General features: G+C 36.7%; 1 protein-coding gene across 2 annotated transcripts in view; it reads left to right on the forward strand.

Moving 5' to 3' along the window:
* The window catches only part of LOC105181424 (Molecule interacting with CasL), a 288,317-nt gene that overhangs the window by 98,816 nt on the left and 168,747 nt on the right, over positions 1-20,754 (forward strand). For both annotated transcript variants that reach the window (XM_025307902.1, XM_025307903.1), the window contains one exon: positions 9,627-9,985. In XM_025307902.1, coding sequence (XP_025163687.1) covers positions 9,627-9,985 — 359 coding nt within the window. The remainder of the gene's footprint in view (positions 1-9,626; positions 9,986-20,754) is intronic.

The raw sequence follows: 20,754 nt of genomic DNA on the forward strand, positions 1-20,754 counted from the left end.
CATGGACAGGAACAGATGGTAATCACTTGGTGTCAGGTCCGGACTATAAGGTGGATGCATAAGAACCTCTCAACCAAGCTCCCGGAGCTTCTGGCGAGTCACTATCGATGTGTGTGGCCTGGCGTTGTCCTGATGGAACACAATTCCTCTCCTATTGGCCAAAGCTGGCCGCTTCTGGGCGATTGCTTCCTTCAGATGGTCCAATTGTTGACAGTACAGTTCCGAGTTAAGAGTTTTGCCGTAGGGGAGCAGCTCATAGTAGATAATTCCCTGCCAATCCCACCAAACACACAGCAAAACCTTCCTGGCCGTCAATCCTGGCTTGGCCACCGTTTCCGCCGGCTCACCGCGATTCGATCACGACCGTTTTCGCTTGATGTTGTCGTAAGTCCACTTTTCATCACCAGTGACCAACCGCTTCAGAAATGGGTCGATTTTGTTGCGATTCAGCAGCGATTCGCAGATGGAAAGTCGGTCCATGAGGTTTTTTTGCGTTAACTTGTGTAGCACCCATATATCGAGCTTCTTTTTGTATCCAGCCTTATTCAAATGGTTCCAAACGGTTTTTATGCTTTAGCTCTTGGGCAATCGAAACAGTGTTTACATGACGGTCGGACTCGACAATGTCCATGATTTTATCGATATTTTCGACAATTGGCCTTCCAGTGCGTGGTGCATCTTTGACATCGAAATTACCGGAACGGAATCGACGAAACCAAAATTGCGCGTGATTGGCTGTTACAGTATCAGGACCATAAACACTATACACATTTTCAGCCGCCTGGCTTGCATTTTCGCCTTTATCGAAGAAAAACTGTAAAATATAGCGTATTTTCTCTTTGCTAGTGTCCATCTTTGACGCGCGCTCAAACAAAACTGAGTCAACTAATCACAAAACTGTCAGAAAAGTTTTTTTAGTACGAAATCTCATCTTTCTAACGCCATCTAGTGGAACCCGATCGGACTTATACAACGCGAGATACAGATAACTAAAGCTATCTATTGGAAAAATAATGGATTTCTTTTTACTACACCTGATATGAAAATCTCATGTTTACAAGTGTTCCGTATCTCGTGTTTGTACAAAAGAAGCGCGATCGTGCCGCTGAGATATTTTGATTATTTTGGTCTTATTTTCTCATGAATTTATTTTTACCAATAATGGAGAAGTTAATTGGCATAATTGGTCAGATCAATTATTGGTCAGATCAAAATTCGAGATGGCTTCGCGAAGTAGAACATCAACGTCCATGGTCTGTCAATGTTTGGTGTGGAATCATTAACGATAAAATAATAGGTCCTTTTTTCATCAGTGGTACGCTGAATGGAGTGAAATATGAAAACTTCTTGGATGTAGAATTACCCGTACTACTCGAAGAAGTAAGCCTAACAGATAGAAGAAATATGTGGTTTCAGCAGAACAGATGTCCAGCTCACTATTCGCGTTATACACGCCAAATAATGAATCAGAAATATCCTGGTCGCTGGGTAAGTCGGAGAGGTCCAGTTAACTAGTCGGCGCCTGAGTTAATACCGTTAGATTTTTATTTATGGGACCACCTTAACGAAAAAGTTTATCACAATCGACTACCTACACCAGAAAACATAAAAGAGCGAATCCGAAATACCTATCGCGATATCCGTCTAGAGACTTTATTATCAGTACATCGATCTTTTATTAATCGCATTAACAAGTGTTTGGAAATGGAAGGCCATCATTTTAAGGATTTATCGTGATACGTTTATTTTATTCGTTTATTTCGAATAAAAATCGGAATTATTTCGTACGATATCTCCGAAAGTAATAATCAAATAAAAAAATTTTTCGAACAAAAGTTAATTGTTTCGTTTTACGTAGAATATACTTCCGTCATAAAAAATATAAGTTTTCATTTGAAATAACAATGTTGACTTTAAAATCACCTTGTGGACGTCCACCAAATAAAAGAGGATTCATGCCAGTTTACTCGTCCTCGGAATTCGTTCGACACGTGTTTCAGCTATTTTTGTTTTTCTTCTTTGTTTTCGAGTTATTTCGATGTCTCAAGTTAAATGAGACACCCTGTATAGCTTTTCTCAAAGACAATTTTGAATTTGCTTACACGTACCAGATCGTCTGCTTTGAATTTCGCAGGCGCTGCAATCTTTACGTTACTGTAGATTGTATTTAAGAGCTTATCAGCGATCGCAGGGATCACATCAGTAGGATGCATGCCGATAGTTCGATATTTTCGCGCGTATTCAGCGATGAAGGGCGGTAACGAGTCGATTTGTTTGTACGTTCCATTGTATGTAAACATTTTTCACATGTCGTTCTTTATCGTGCGGTTAAATCGTCCCACAACATATGCCTTCGTTACTGAGTGAGTCGAATAATGTTTTACATCATATTTCTTCGCAAGTCTCTGTAATTCTATATCAGAGCTCGGCAAAAAATGCACGCGACGGCCGATTTTCGACTATCTCCGCCCACCGCTGTTCCCTTTACCTCACCACTCCGCATGCTGCCCACAAGCCACTCGAGCCTCAGGAGCGTGTTTCCAACAGTTTTCCACGTCACCCATGAGGTACTGTTGACCATGAGGTATTGTTGACGCGTTTTTTTTTAAGTGGTATCTCCAGTAGGCCTAATCCACTGATGAATGTAACAACCCGTAACTAATTGAACAGAAGCGAATAAAATATGTTAAATGAAGAATATTTAATTCGATTTTCGGCGTCTTTTATTAGTAAGAGCGGAAACGTCAATTTGCATATTGCATGTAGCGAGCCGCATAAGACGTGGTAAGGAATCGTCGTTTAAAGAAGAACGCTTCTCATTTTTTATAAACTTCATTTTCAAAAATGAAGTTTATAAAAATTATTTTTGCCACGGAAGGGGTTAACGTTTTACTTTCTTTGGCAAAACGTCCGAAAGCGGCTATGCTCCGATTTCAACCAAACTTAAAGAAAAGCTATATTATAAGTTAAAATGGAAGGTAAATGGAATGTAAAAGGATTTTTAGCGACTCAAAGGTTAAGTGGTTTTTTAAACAATTTTAAGTTGATTAGTATTTTTATCATATTTTATGTCCACGCATTAAAACCTAAACACGATTAACGCAATCGGCGGCAGCAAATAAAAAAAATAAAATGATTTTTTACAACTCAATATATTGGCGGAGACAGAAAAGAGACATTGAAAATAAGAGGGGGTACGCGTAGTGCGCCGTGCTAAACGCACTTGCAACTTACGCATTTACGAAACTTTTTTGGTCAGTGCAGCACGCATCTGATCTAACACGTAAGTTCCAAATACGTTTAGCAGAGCGCGCTACGCGCGTCCCCCACCCCACCCACCTACCCTTCGCCCCACAACTGTCTACGCACCCTTGTCATAAGTATACACAGTGCATGAATGCACATACCACGTAATATAATAAATAGCACTATGCATGCGATTGTTGATTACGCTTTGTTAACTTTGAATCGTAGACATAAAATAGATATGATATGATATAAAATAGATATAAAATATGATAAAAATACTGCTCAACTTAAAATTGTTAAAAAATACCACTTAACGTTTGAGTCGCCAAAAATCTTTTTATAATCTTCCATTCTAACCTATAACATAGCTTTTCACTAAATTTGGTTGAAATCGGAGCATGTCTGCTTTCGGAATAACAGCCCTTTTTTCTGCATTAAGCTTTAGAGGACCGGCATTTTTCCTTTAAAATTTGCAATTCTTTTCACGGAAAATTTATATATATATATATGTAACCATCATGTCGCGTAGAGTTTTCGAGTTTGTTAGTGGCTCCTATAAGAGCTACCCCGGTCCGGAACGTAAAGGCCAAAATAAAAAATTTTCAAAATTTGGATTTTTTCATTTTTAGGGGTTTTTTAATATCGCTGATTATCATTTTGATATCAGATTATCGAAGTTTCACAAAGAAAGGCAATTATTTACCTAAAATAAGTCTATATTACTACGTATAAGTAATCTCATACGGTAATAAAACTTTCCTTTAGCATAACCCAGAGCTAACGACGTGGACGTAGAAAGTTATATAGCTCCTTTGTTTTTTATATTTACTGTTATTTTAAAATTAAAACATTTTTTAATTTTTTTATAATTTTTAAAATTTTGGTTTTAAAAAATAATGAAAATTATTGTATTTCAAAAACTATTTTTCTGTATTTTTTATACTTATTTATTACTTTTAGAGTGATTGTTATCACGCACTGTGCGCAATCGAAACTCTAATAGTGTTGTGTGCTGATTTTATATAATTCTGAGAGGAAGTGGGTCTATTATAAATAAAAACGTATTGAAATGCAAATTACTATGCAATTAAAATGTGTATTTGTTAATAAATGTTTATTTACAAGTAAGGTAAAAATCACACGAACACATGCAAATATATTTTTAAAGCACATAAACATCGACATAAATGTATAAATAACTATAATATAACCTTTAAAAAAACACTGAATGCCGATTTATATGTGGTTCCTATAGGAGCCACTCCGGTCCTCTAAAGGTTAAATCTTGCATGTTCTTTTGGACTGCAATCAATTTTTTCTCGTATTCTTCCGTATGCTGATGTCTCAGGAGTTTGATTCTTTTTTTGAATTCTTCCGCCTGTTGATTTCTCAAAAGTGATGCTTTCATACTATTTATTAGCTGCGTTACTATCTGCCTCTGATTGCGCTATACATCGTATCATGCACGATTTCACATTAAAGTTATCATCGGCTACACAAAGAGCGTTGTTGCGTACGTAATTTCTAAGTGATCCATTCCACTTGTAATTATCTGTCGTTGTTCTCGCTCCATCCAAATTTATTGATCGTCGACGTATTTGTATGACGTGTGCTTTAATTTATAATGAGACCGGCTTCCCGGAGTTTTTCGATGATAGAATCTCGTTATCGTGAGCGTTGAGCCGTTGATGCAAGGCCTCCAGCAAACGCAAATGATCCATAAGCTCGTTGAGATCATCTCAATACACATAGTTGATTGCGTTGTCATTTATCACTATTGTAGTTCATAGTGTGAGAAAGCTTTTCCTGGCTATCTTATTGTGTGACATACGGAACAGTAAGGGGCCGATTATTTGTATATACCTATAACTCTTGTTACCGAGTATCAAGGGGTTATGACTACGTCTATAAGCATTCGTCGCCAGCAGTATGCTTTTGTATTTTTCTTTATCGGCCTCAGTATATACATCGGGGCTATCATTGGAGATTCTTATGAATATCAATTTATAAATACTCGGAGTTTCTGCGTATTTTATTCCGTCTATGATTATATCATCCTTCTCGTCCACGTCGAAACGTTTGTCACCGAGCATCACTTCGTCATTACTGGGATATACATAAACATTGCCTGAAGTGATCAATACAACTCTGATATACTTTTGTGCCAGTGGACCGAAATGATAGCACAACGTTTACTGTTCTTCTGACATCTGTAACTGATTCAAATGATATCGTGAGTGGCTCGTCAGCGGTCTCAAAAACATTATCATTATCTGCCATAAGAATATTTACCGATGCAGGCTCAAAAGATGTTTTATACAGATGGTTATCTTGTATTATTTTCAAGTGCCGAATCCAACATAGGAATGTTTAGTAATCGTTTCCGCTTTGATCATCTTTGGACGCACATCTGGATGATTCGACGAAATGACTTGTGTTTATTTATGTCTTTTGTTACATGTTGTTTGCTTCTCATCTTTTATACTACATGGGCTGAAAAGTCTTTGGCTTAACAATGAAAAAACGATTTTTTTAATGAAAAAAGTGTTTTATTCCTCGACATAATCTCCATTTAGAGTAATGCACTTAGTGTAACGGTCCGCTAACATTTCGATGCCGGTCTTATAGTGCTCGGTGTCAAGTCCCTCAAAATAGGCATTTGTTTCCAACTTGACCTCCTCATTCGAGTAAAATCTTTTACCAGCGAGCCACTGCTTCAGTCGGGGAAAAAGGAAATAGTCGCTGGGGGCCAGGTCTGGAGAATACGGGGGATGCGGGACCAATTCATAGCGCAATTTCTTTAATTTATCGGTCGTATCGCGAGCCGAGTGAGCTGGAGCATTGTCTTGGTGAAACAAAATTTTTTTCTTTGCCAAATGTGGCCGTTTGACCTTGACCTCGTTCGTCCAATCGATCCAGTAATGTACAGTAATATTCTTTATTGATAGTTTTACCATGTTCAAGATAATCAATGAATATTATGTTATGCGCATCCCAAAAAATACTGGCCAAAACCTTGCCGGCTGATTGTTGTGTCTTCGGGCGCTTCGGACGACTTTCACCAGGCAATAACCACTCCGCTGACTGCCGATTGGACTCCGGTGTGTAGTGATGGATCCATGTTTCATCCATTGTGACAAATCGACGCAAAAACTCCTTCTTATTGAGGTTAAACAGGGCCAGATTTTGCTTTGAAAGTCGAACACGTTCCGCTTTTTGCTCAATTGTCAAAAAACGCGGCACTCAACGCGCGCAAAGCTTTTTCATGTGTAAATATTCATGAATGATATGCGTTCCTTTGAGATGCCTATGATGTTAGCTAGCTCACTCAATTTCATTTTGCGGTCATTCAACACGATTTCACTGATTTTCTGGATGTTTTCTGGAGTAACTGCCTCATTTGGCCTTCCTGAACGTGGTGTATCATTTGTGCTCGTACGGTTACGACGAAACTCAACAAACCAATATTTGATGGTTGAATTCGGTGGGGCAGATGTGCCGTAACATTTATCAAGCCATGCCTTTGCTTCAACAGTGTTTTTTTCCCATCAGGAAGCAATGTTTAATCAAAACACGAAATTCACTTTTTTCCATAGTAAAAATAAATTCAGAGGTAACGTCACTTCGAAAGCTATAACTTGTACACGAGTCAACGAAATATCATGAAATTTTTACAGCATCTAAGCTAAGGTTGGTACTCTATAGGAAATATAAGGATTTTTAGTTTGTGGCGCCATCTATATGTCAGGCCAAAGACTTTTCAGCCCATGTAGTATGTTCTTTTGCTTCTTCAGATATTAATGTTTCTCTCATTTTGGCGTTCACGGGTGGCGTCTCAGTTTTCACACTGATGTTATAATGACTTTTGTAATGACGGTATTTTCAGCAATCTGTTTCAAGGCTTCAATAACAGATTTAAAATGCCTCTCTAACGTGATATCTTGCTGCTTCTGTTTTCAAAGCACAATATTTTTTATGAATCGATTCGCAATCTTGTTTTCGCAATCTCTTTTATTATTTCCTCACTATTTTCAATCTCTGCGATATAGGTCATTGTATTTGCATAGACGTTATGTACCGACGACAATTATACACGTCATGATATCGCAAAGTCGTTAAATCTTCTCTTATAACGTCCATTAATCACAGAGTTGTTCTTGTCTATCACTACAAAATTATACTTGTGCTGTCAATATCCACGACACATCTTCTTATCGGTATATCGGTGTTCATGTTTATGTTGTACATATGTTTCATGGACACTGATTACGATGACATGCTTTCTCTGTAGAAATTGACTAATACTTTTCGATGTAATAACCATACGGAAAATTGTATCTTACAGAATGTATTGAAAATTCTCAATTGGAAAGAATTATATTTAATAAATAAAACATTTCAATGATGGTTTCACAGATGTTTCTTCCAATGTGCTTACTCCTTCCCCTTTTATATGGTGGATTTTATATGGTAATTGTAATTGACAAAAATATAGTACTTTATTGCGGTATGATGTTTATTAGAGGTTCGACAGATGTTCGATAGACGTTCGACAGTAGTTCGATATGGTACGGTAGATGTTTGTAGATATTTAATAGTGATTTGATATGGTACGATAGACGTTTGATAGACGTTCGATAGATGTTCGATAATGGTTCAATAGACGTTTGATACCAGTCGCTAAAAATCTACAGACAAGGACAATGTCTCGCCCCACTTTATCCGTTATTGCAGCATATATTTTGAGAAGCTTCACTGCGCGTCTACTACGTAGCAAGAGTCTACGGTGGTCTAGGTGGTAAGGCCGTTGCATAGTATCTGAAAAGTCAGGGTTTGTGTCTGACTCGGCCCCGACTTATTTTTTCTTTTGACGTATGCATGACTTCAGCACATATTTCATAAGCATATACACCATAAGCTTCACTGTGCGTCTACTACGATGATGTAGGTGGTTGGGCTGTTGCATTGTAATCGAAGGGCCTGAGTTCGAATCTGGCCCGGTCCTGACTTATATTTTCTTTTGACATATCGTGACATTATGGCCGTCATCTTGCACACAGAGGCAATAAAAAATTCTATGGAAAGGAATATTGATAAAAATATTTAATCAATGAATTAAAGGATCACCAAGGAAACAAAAATTGATGACTGAAGAAAGTTTAAAACTGATGAAGGCAAGAAGTCAAAAAAAAGTAAATAGAAATGAAGTTAGATATAACCAGATTCATGCGGAAAATAAGGCAGGCTAAGGCAAACTGATTTTCCCGCGAATGCGTACAATTAGAGAAGTTCGATAGACGATATAATGCGTTTGATTTACATAAAAAGCTTAAGGAGATGGCGGGAAACACAGAAAGAGATATGTCGCAAAGTTGTTGGATGAGAATGGTCGTGTCTTTTTGGATATTGAGTGTAGACTGGCGCGTTGGAAAAATTATATACTGACTTATTATGTATAAAATTATATTGTCCCAAAAGTAACGGACCACTTTAATAACTCTTCAGTATTGAAGTTTCAAGGAAAATGGTCTGGATAAAAGTTGTAGGGGTTTAAGTGAGCTACCTTATGATGACCTTGACTTTGATCTTGACCTCTATTTTCAAGGTCATTTGAAAGTCAACTTGTGTTTTTTAAATGGGAACTCTTATTCTTTATTACATTGTTTTTTCTACTACTTAATTGGAACAACTTTTGTCTAAAACATTTTTTTATTTATCTAATATTTTTTGAGATATTTGAGGAAAACTTGGTAATTTTTTCAATATTTAACTTATGATCGCTATTTGTCGGAAGAAAAAGTGGTATTAGACTTTCTTGCTTTATTTAATCTCAAGAATATATTGTTATAATAGTACCCTGATTTTTGTTAATTTGATGATTTTGAAATTTCCAAAAGTCAATAAGTTAACAAAAGTCAGGGCGCTATTGTAACAATATATTCTTGAGACTAAATAAAGCAAGAAAGTCTAGTACCATTTTTTCTTCCGACAAATAGTTAGCGAGATATCATAAGTTAAATATTGAAAAAGTTATCAAGTTTTCCTCAAATATCTCGAAAAATATTAGACAAATAGAAAATGTTTTAGACAAAAGTTGTTCAAATTAACTAGTAGAAAAAGACAATGTAATAAAAAATAAGAGTTTCCATTTAGAAAATGCAAGATGATCTTCAAACGATCTTGAAAATAGAGGTCAAGGTCAAAGTCAATGTCATCATAAGGTAGCTCACTTAAATCCTTACAACTTTTATTCAGATCATTTTCCTTAAATCTTCAATACTGAAGAGTTGTTTGGGGTAGGAAATTAAAATGGGACATCCTGTATATTATTAGTTTTTAATATATTTAATCATTTCCATTTTGTTGACTTTTTTCAGAGATTGGTTGGAGAGCGAAAACTTTGCCTACAGACCATCCTGTCATTCAATATGAATTTGATGTATTAATTGGAGCTGACGGCAAACGAAACACCTTAGAAGGCTTCAAACGAAAAGAGTTTCGAGGAAAACTAGCTATTGCAATTACAGCGAATTTTATAAATAAACGAACCGAGGCAGAGGCGCGTGTGGAAGAGATCAGTGGTGTCGCTTTTATATTCAATCAAAAGTTTTTTAAAGAATTGTATCAGGAAACGGGTATAGACTTGGAAAATATCGTCTATTATAAAGATGACACACATTACTTCGTTATGACTGCCAAAAAACATAGTTTAATCGATAAAGGCGTTATTCTGCAGGTAATAACATATAACTATAGATAAATTATTGACATATATATAAATAAATTTTTTCATTTATATACACGTTGTTTGAAAAATCTTCGAATGGTCTGATATTTTGGAAAGAAAATATTTTTCGAAAAAATATTTCAGAAGGTGAGATTTAGAAAAGGTTATTTAATAATTTTATTAGTTTGACTTTGGCTGACGTTGTCAAAATCAGGTCAAAATCACTTTAGATTTTTAAATGGGGCCTTTTTGAGATATTTCAAAAACATATTTTATTCGCTTTTAGTTTGCTATTTCGTAATTATTGAACTTTTTATGCTAATAAATAAGCTGTTGTATTAGGTGTACAACTTTGCTTGCGCTGTTTTCCTATAGATGGCTTTAGCGGTAAGTAGTGGCTGAAATAAATAGATCATAGACGTCATGCAATAAACTTGGGCATCTGTCAACATAACCCCATAGAAACATTAGTCGATTTGTGTCTGCAAATAACATAAAGTTATTCTCGATTGAAAATGTCAGTTTGCGAGCCAAATTCTCGTGATTTGCGGGAGGTTTTAATTTTCTGCTTCAATATGAAGGAATCTGCGGCTAAGGCTCATTGAATGCTCTCAAATATTTATGGTGAGGCCGCTATTAGTGAAAGAACGTGTCGTGAGTGGTTTTAACGCTTCAAGAACGGTGATTTTCACGTCGAAGACCGATAGCGGTGGAAGAGAGAAGGTTTTCGAAGATGCAGAATTGGAGGCATTACTTAATGAAGACTCATGTCAAAGTCAAGAAGAATTGGCACGATCATTGGGAATGACTCATCAAGCAATTTCAAAACGCCTCAAAGACATGGGAATGATTCAGAAGCAAGGAAATTGGATGCCGTACGAGTTGAAACCGAGAGATGTTGAACGGCGTTAGTTTGCTTGTGAACAGTTGCTTGAAAGGCAAAGACGGAAGGGATTTCTGCATCGCATTGTGACTGGGGACGAAAAATGGGTTCATTACGATAACCCCAAGCACAAAAAATCATGGGGATATCCCAGCCATGCTTCCATGTCGACGGTCAAACCGAATATTCACGGGTCCAAGGTCATGCTTTGTATTTGGTGGGACCAGCTCGGCGTAGTGTATTATGAGCTGTTAAATCCGACTGAAATAATCACAGGCGATCGTTATTGAACGCAATTAATGCGTTTGAGCCGAGCATTGAAAGACAAACGGCCGCAATACAACGAGAGACATGATAAAATGATTTTGCAGCATGACAATGCTCGACCCCATGTTGCGAAAGTGGTCAAGACATACTTGGAAACGTTGAAATGGGAAGTCTTACCCCATCCGCCGTATTCTCCAGACGTTGCTCCCTCTGATTATCACTTGTTTCGATCAATGGCACACGGCCTGGTTGACGTGCACTTCCGGTCTTATGAAGAAGTAAGAAATTGGATCGATTCGTGGATCGCTTCAAAAGATGACCAGTTTTTTCAACGCGGGATTCGTACGCTGCCCAAAAGATGGGAGAAAGTAGTGGCCAGCGATGGACAATACTTTAAATCATAAATGTACGAGGGTGGTCCGATAAGTACTTAGCCTACAAAAGAAAAACGAAAATTTTGGAAAAGTGGCGATTTATTTCTCAATATAGTCTCCTTTTAGCTCGATACACTTGACCCAGCGATGCTCCAACTTCTTTAACCCGTCTGAAAAATACGTTTTCTCGAGATCTGCAAAGTAGGTCTCCGTGGCGGCGATGACCTCCTCATTCGACTCAAATTTCTGCCCGGCGAGTGACTTTTTCAAGTTTGGAAACAAAAAGAAGTCGCACGGGGCCAAATCTGGAGAATACGGTGGATGGGGCAGCAGTTCGTAGCCCAATTCGACCAATTTGACCATGGCGAGGGCAGAGGTGTGAGCCGGTGCGTTGTCATGGTGGAAGAACACTTTTTTCTTCGCCAAATGGGGCCGTTTTTTCTGCAATTCGGCGTCGAATCGGCCCAATAATTCGGCATAGTACAGCCCTGTGACCGTTTTGCCCTTCTCCAGGTAGTCGATGCAGATCACACCTTGTGAATCCCAGAAAACGGTGGCTATCACCTTTCCGGCCGATAGGACAGTCTTCGCCTTCTTCGGAGCACGTTCGCCGGGTGAAGTCCACTGTTTCGACTGTTCCTTGGTCTCTGGTGTGTACCAGTGGATCCATGTTTCGTCGACGGTCACGAAACGACGCAGAAACTCCTTCGGATTGCGCTTAAACAGCGTCAAACACTGCTCTGAAGTGGTCTCACGGTTGCGCTTGTTGTCCGGAGTGAGCAAACGCGGCACCCATCGCGCCGACAGCTTTCTCATGCCCAAAATTTCATGCAGGATATGACCCATGCGGTCTTTTGAGATGCCTACTGTCTCAGCTATCTCACGCATCTTCAATCGGCGGTCTGCCAATACGAGATCGTGGATTTTTGTCATGTTATCCTCCGTGGTAGCCGTTTTCGGGGCACCTGGGCGTGGCTCATCAAAAACCGACATGCGACCACGTTGAAACTCGTTAAACCAATTTTTGACAGTCGCCATCGAAGGAGAAGAGTCACCGTACACAGCATCCAAGCGCTCTTTGATTTCGCTGCGCGATTTCCCTTCCAAAAACAAGAATCGAATCACCGACCGATATGCTCTTTTTCCATTTTTCTAAAATCCGCGGACACGCCCGCTTCCACACGCGGTCAAAACAAAACTACGAGTCCGATTCGGCTGAAATTTCGACAGTAGCCGTCTACGAGAATGTACTATACGATAGTAAATTTCTCTTGCGATAGTGGCGCCATCGGGCGGTGAGGCTAAGTACTTATCGGACCGCCCTCGTATAACCAGTTTTTTACAATAAAGCCTCAAATTTCGGAAAAAAACGGCGGAAGCAAAGTTGTACACCTAATAGCTTTATTCAAGGTGAAGTAAATAAAAATATTATATCTGTATATGGAGGAGGACAATAAATAATGTGTATGGAACTGGGGTAAGATGAGAGGATATGATAGTAATAAGAAAATTATAAGATGGTGATAGGAAAGGAGGAAGTAAGCTCAAGGTAATTTGGTAGCAAGGGTAAATTGAAGGTGCGTGTGTATCAGTTATTTAAGACCTTTTGAAAGTATTATATTGTTCTATGTGTATATGGTATTTGTTCAGCACAGGCCAACTATTTAAATACGAATGTTTCCAAATCAATAACATTTACATTTATTAATAATTTGTATTTCCATTTCTTTATATCTTCTCTTTTGCCATTTTTGTCTCATTTACTTACAATATTCAGTTTAAGTTTGACTTTTATCCATGAATAACTTTTCTAAGGGTTACATGTACAAGGTGTCTATAAAGTCATCCCTGAATCTCGGAAATGGTTTTAAATATGGAAAAATATTTCGGACAAAAGTTGTAGGATATTAAGGAGGACAGATGACGAAAATATGGATTTGACCTTGAATGACTTTATCAAGGCCAGGTACGAAAAAGAGTGACTTTATCAATGTAATCGATGTTTTCTTAGGAGGAAATCCCCATTTTTATTACATATTTTTGTAGCCCTCGTCGAGATGTTTTCAAAATACTACCTACGTGTATCTTTTGCCGAATAGCCATTCTTAAGATATGCAGCTTCAAAATTGACGTACCGCCGGCATTCGCATTACTCGATGTACACCGTGGGGAGGTACAGTTTGGTCGGATTTGTACATCATAGAGTCCTTAAAAAGGATCTATTTCGTGTGTATTTCTCCAGTTAAGTATAATGTATATTCTCTCTCTCCACCATTCTTCTTCTTCTCTTTATATTAGTTATTTTCTTGCTGTTACTGCAGAGGATGCTCAGAATGAGCACCATTGACTTCCATACAGTGAAACAAGCAATCGTGAAACTCTTTCCTTATATGTCTCAGGAGGAATATCTCCACAAGTTACAACTATCCTATTTCGGAATTCTTCGATTGTACCTGGAGGCGTTCTGAAAACTACCGATTCTAAATAACAAGAAGGGGCTAAATCGGGAGACCGTGGGAGCCATTCAATCGGGCCCCTCCAATCCACCTGTTTGGATAATTTTTGTCCAAATAATTACGCATGTCATGATGGTAGTGCATGCAGGACATCCGTCCTGTTGAAAATTAATGTTATTTACATCGAAATCTAATTGGCCATCCTCACCAACAGTATTCTCAACAACTTAGGTTATTAAAGGATCAGTGATATCTCATAGCAATGTTCAATAAAGTTCGTCTGTTAAAGAGCATGGACAAAAAATGCCCGTTTTCGGTACCTCGATTTTTGAAATTTTTTTTATGCCAAATAGTTACTTATGATGACCCAAAAATCCCTGAAAAATTTCAAGATGAGCATGTGCCCCGTTTAAGAAATATAGGGGGTCAAAGTTGACCATGTCCAATTAAAAAATATAGCAGCTTCACATTTATACTCCAATAATAATGTCCAAAAAATTCAGCCGAAATGGTTCTTTTAAGATTTTTGGCTGCTGATTACGAATTTGAAGTCAGATTTTAAAAATTCAAAATGGCGGATCCAATATGGCGGACGAATTTTTCTTAAATTCATCAGATTCATTTGAAACTCGTTACTCGGGGGTTTTTGGGGTCGCTGATTACGAATCTAACGGTTAACTAATTTTTAACTAACACTAAATCTCCTTTGTCACTACATTAAACCTATTTTGACCCTACATAGAATCTATTTTGTCCTACAATTGACCTATTTCTCCTCACATTGGACCTACATTCTACCTAGGAGCGGTGAGCGTCGAGCGGATTGAGTTTCGTTTTAAAGAGTTCAGCCTAGAGTTACGAAACCCTGAAAACAAAAGACGATCAGCAGATCATCATTTCATTAACATTCTATTCCATCCTACATCTTATTTGTATCGTACGCTTGCGAATGTAATAAAATAAAAGTTTCAGTTTCGAAAATCTGGAAATATTGTTGTTTGAAAAATATTATTAATGATAAATGGTAAGATTTTTTTGTACTCTTTGTTTTTTCATGCTAATGACTTAAATCTATGCTTTTTTGTTGTTTAAAAAGTTTTTATATGCGCTACTGCAAAAAGTTCGATTTTCTAGTAAAAATGCCTTTCGTTAAATGCGTTAGCTGTGATAAGCAAAAAAGAAGTAAAGATGACAAGTTTTCATCTCTTTCGTATTTGATGAACCCCAAAAACCCCCGAGTAACGAGTTTCAAGTGAATCTGATGAATTTAAGAAAAATTCGTCTGCCATATTGGATCCGCCATTTTGAATTTTTGAAATCTGACTTCAGATTCGTAATCAGCAGCCAAAAATCTTAAAAGAACCATTTCGGCTGAATTTTTTGGACATTATTATTGGAGTATAAATGTGAAGCTGCTATATTTTTTAATTGGACATGGTCAACTTTGACCCCCTATATTTCTTAAACGGGGCATATGCTCATCTTGAAATTTTTCAGGAATTTTTGGGTCATCATAAGTAACCATTTGGCATAAAAAAAATTTCAAAAATCGAGGTACCGAAAAAAGGCATTTTTTGCATGGGGCTTGCCGAGGCTCTTTCCATCGATGAACAAGAATCCATTTATGTAGTTATCTGAAATGCCGGCTCAAACATTTAACTTCTGAGGCCTAAGTTAGAAAGAGAGAGGAGGGAAGGAAAGGGGGAGAGGGGAAGGGAAGAGGGGAAGAGAGGGAGAAATGGTGAGAGGGAGAGAGACGGGGGAAGAGAGTGAGGGAGAGGAAGAGAGAGGGAGAGAGGGAGGGAGAGATGTTTTAACTGAAGAAACACATACAAAATCGGCTTTTTTTAGGGCCACTACATGATATATAAATCTGTCCGAACTACCTTCCTGCGGTGTACATCGGGTAACGCGAATGCTGGTGATATGTCAAGCTTTGAAGCTCCATATTTTGGGAATGGCTTGCGCAATAATAAATAGCAAGTAAAAACATGTAATAAAAAATGGAGGATTCCATTAAAAAAACATCGATTATATTGATCTGGCCTTGTTAGTCACCCATTTAAGGTAAATCCGTATTTTCAGCATTTGCCCCCTTTAATATCCTACAATTTTTGTTTGAAACATTTTTCCATATTTAAAGCAGTTTCCAAGATCCAGGGGTGGGGTCAGACTTTATAGACATTCTGTATATGATATGCAAGTTTTGAGTAAGCAGCTTCCTCATATTGCAGATTGAGTAACGTTAATGCTGACAACTGATTTAAAGTTATTCTTGTGTTTAAACAGTTAAAGTATACTCAGTATCTATTGGGTATAATTGAATAAATTCGTGCCCGATTTAAAGAAAAACTTCAGTAGGTTAAATTTTAAAGAATAATTTTATTAATCAATTATATAGTATCCATTCTTCTCTACAATTGTTTTCCAACGACCTACAAGCTTGTCGATTCCATTTTTGAAGAAAGAGCTTAGTTTTTCTTGAAAAAAGTTCGTGAGGTGGTTTTTGACGGCTTCCTCGAATTTAAAATTTTCGCCATTCAAACTATTATGCAAAAACCGGAACAGATGAAAATCTGAAGGTGCATTATCTGGAGTATATGGTGGGTGCTGGGGAATTTCCTATTGCAATTCTTGCAGTTTTCGTAGCATTTTTAGCCGACGTGCGGTCTATTATCGTGGTGGAAGATGATGCCTTACTACTAATTGGCCAAAATCGGATGTTTTTCTCGAATAGCCATATCGAATTTAATGAGTTTCTCATAATATTTGTCTGCCGTGATTGTTTCGTTGCGTCGGAGTAGTTCGAAGTGAATAATTCCCCTACAATCTCACCAAACACATAGCAACATCTTCAGTGGATGCAGGTTAACTTTTGCGACGGGTTCTGCACTTTCAGCTGCTTTTCCGGGTTCTCTTTCGCTGTACGTTGTTATACAAAATCCATTTCTTATCGTCAGTTACCATTCGATCTGAAAAAGACTCTTTTGTTACGTGCAAAGAGAGAAATGGCCACATTAATGCGGTTCAGCTTATTCCTTTCAGTCAAAAGATGCGATACCGATGTATCGAGCTTGGAAACATATCCAGGCTTTTTTAAACGACGAAACGCTTTCGAATTATCGATTTTTAGTTTCTCAGCAAGCTCTTCAGTTGTAATCCTTGGGTTTTCTTTCACTAAAGCAAACACAATGTCGTCATTAATACCAGAAGGTCGTTCAGAGCGGGGTTGATCTTCTAAGTTAAAATCACCATTTTGAAAGGAGGATGAGTAAAAGACCTCGATTTTTGCTCAAAAAGATGTAAGTGAAAGTAGCATTGTTTTTGATAGATTTCGACCTGCTAAACACGATAAAACTATTGACAAGTTCATGGGGCATCGGGAACACTATGAAAATTGAGCATGAACATAGTGTATTTATAGAAAATCGATTGATGTATGGAACTATTATAAAACGCATCCGTGTGAATTTTCGTTTTGGTTCGGGAATAAAAGGTGCATTGTGTATGTGTGTATGTGCAAGGGAAGATGTAAGCAACTGTGTGGGGGGGGGCTTGGGCAGGTAACATGAATAAATTGGCTGAAAGTGACTACTTCCAAATAAGAATGCATCCGACGTGTTTGTATATGAAGAAGACGGTTAAAGAAAGGGATAACGAGGGTTATGCGTGTGTGTGTGTGTGTGTGTGTGTGTTTGCAGGAGAGAGAGGGTGTGTATGTATGTGGACCTGGAAGGAGGGATGGGGGGTTAAATAGTGTTTAATTAGGAAACTCATTTAACATTTCATTATCTAAACTATTAATCGTTTTACAATGCAACTCTAAAAACCGAGTCTTAGTCTCTTATTAGATAAATTATTAATCTTATTACACTGCTACATAACAGAAAGGCTAAATTGATTTAATCTCTTGTTTTTATTAATCTCGTTCTCTGCCGAACCCGAAACCGCAACGAGGATGCGACGAGATATTGGTTCCATTTTTATGTATTTAATTTTTTATATTTTTTATATTTTTTGTTATTTTTTGTTATTTTTTTGTTTTATCTTTTTATATTTTGTTATATTTTTTGTTTTACATTTTTGTTTTGTATATATTCTTTTAACTTTTTTTCTTGTTTCCATACACTGAAAATTGATTTATTTTTCAATTAATCTGTGTCACAATCAGAAGTATCCGCATCTCCCAGAAATATGTCTTTCATCGACGATTGTGACACAGATTAATTGAAAAATAAATCAACTTTCAACAACGGAAACAAGCAGAACAAGAAAAAAAGTTAAAAGAATATATATAAAACAAAAATATAAAACAAAAAATATAACAAAACATAAAAAGATGAAACAAAAAATAACAAAAAAACAAAAATAAAAAATATAAAAAGTTAAATACATAGAAATAGAACCAATATCTCGTCGCATCCTCCTTGCGGTTTCGGGTTCGGCAGAGAACGAGATTAATAGAAGCAAGAGGTTAAATCAATTTAGCTTTTCTGTTATGTAGCAATGTAATAAGATTAACAATTTATCAAATAAGAGGCTAAGTCGGTTTTTACAGTAGCATTGTGAAACGATTAATAGTTTAGGTAATGAAATGTTAAATGAGTTTTTTAATTAAACACTATTTAACCCCCCATCCTTCCTTCCAGGCCCACATACACACACACCCTTTCCCCTGCAAACACACACACACACACACACACAGGCACAACCCTCGTTACCCCCTCTTTAACCGTCCTCTTCATATGCAAACACGTCGAATGCATTTTTGTTTTGTAGTAGTCCCTTTCAGCCAATTTCATGTTACTTGCCCAAGCCGCCCCCCTCCCCCTACACACAGTTGCTTACACCTTCCCTTGCACATACACACATACACAATGCACTTCTTATTCCCGAACCAAAACGAAAATTCACACGGATGCGTTTTATAATAGCTCCATACATTAACCGATTTTCTATAAATACACTATGTTCATGCTCAATTTTCATAGTGTTCCCGATGCCCCATGAACTTGTCAATAGTTTTATCGTATTCAGCAGGTTAAAATCTATCAAAAATAATGCTGTTTTCACTTACACATTTTTGGGCAAAAATCGAGGTCTTTTACCCATCCTCTTTCGCCAAACCACTTTTTAACTGTCCGGAGAACAGGAGCATGGTCCAAATAAACGCTCTGAATGTTTTTTGTGCAATCCCAACATTCACGCCTTTCCGAAATTCATATAGTATTGCATGCCGCAAATGCATTTTTTCATTCTCCATTTTAAAAAATTTCTTTTACGCACAAATCAACTTATCTGTTGTTTGACGCTAAAGTGACACAAGACACTGTTACCTATTCAGTGCATGTAATATAACCAAACAAAAACACCGGAGCTCTGCCATGAAGTTAATGCCATTTATGAAAATCGGGCCCGAACTTATGCAATCATCCAATACTAATATAGTGCTTTCAAAAGATCTCAAGTAATTGACATATACATACGTACTCTAAAATTGCCTTTCCATCAAAGCATTCTTGTCCTATTCTATCCTATTACCATCATATGCTACTTCCATTTTATCGTATCTCTATATTACACATTAGCTACATAGATTAGTTGAACTTCCTTCTTCTATACAGGTATAGTGCAATAGTGATATGTTCATTTATTTATTTCATTATTTTAAATAGTTCATTTATTTCATTACTTTAAATAAAGCTAGTCGCCGATATTTTATCATAAAAAGCTTGATAACCGAATAGTTGATTCGAAGCGAATAAAATTTAGTATTTTAGAAATGTTTTAAAAGAAATTAATAATAGAGGAGAAGGTGATATTATAGCCTGTATAGGTATTATGGCCATTCTTAATATCTCCGTTATTAGGTAGCGAATTCCAGTTATTATGAAATCATTTGTTTAGTAGTTCGTCATTAGCCTAGTGACACTAATATATAAATACACAATAGGCAGCACTTTTTAGAACGCATTTTTACTTTCGACCATTTTAACGCAAAATCAAATTAATGAGGCTAGGAAGTGGATTTTCTTAAATTCTATAACTTTTCTCTGAAATATTTTTTTGTAAAATACTTTTCGAAATATCAGACTCTTCCAGGACTTTTTTAATACTTTGCACATACGCATACATACGCATATATATGCTCACACGCATACATATTTTGAAAAAAAGTATATTTTATATATTATTTATTGTACCAATTGTCTGATGACAAGTTATAATACTGTATAAATACTATATAAATGTATAAATATATAAATGTAAAACTATATAAATGTAAAACTATATAAATGTATTCGTCTTATTCAGTTAGGGAATTCTTTTAATAAAATATATATCTTCTTATTAGGTTTAACAAGTACATTTGAAATTTATACAAAACATTATGCATAATATTTTTGTCAATGACCATATATTGAATTGAACTGAATAAAGGTCATTTACTATTTTGCAAATAATTAGGTGAATTTTAGAGTTTTTAATTAAAGAAAACTAATGAATAATCGCCATCCTATACACAAATTCTTTCTCGCGATGGAGGCTTTTAAATATTCCATTTGCTAACTACCAATCGGCAGCCAACGAGTAGCGAACATTCAACAATACTTTTGTATGTAAAATAATAACTATTGATTAATAATATCCATCTTTACATATTGGTGATTTAATATATATGCAGAATGCAGAATATAATGGATATTTAAAAAAATTTCTTTTTGCTGTCATAATCTTAATTTTGTATGGAGAATAAAAGTAGGATTGAGTTATGGGAAAAGAATATGATTTTACATA

The sequence above is a fragment of the Harpegnathos saltator genome, unplaced genomic scaffold (genome assembly GCF_003227715.2).
Source record: "Harpegnathos saltator strain DR-91 unplaced genomic scaffold, Hsal_v8.6 scaffold130, whole genome shotgun sequence".
Classification (NCBI taxonomy): Eukaryota; Metazoa; Arthropoda; class Insecta; order Hymenoptera; family Formicidae; genus Harpegnathos; species Harpegnathos saltator.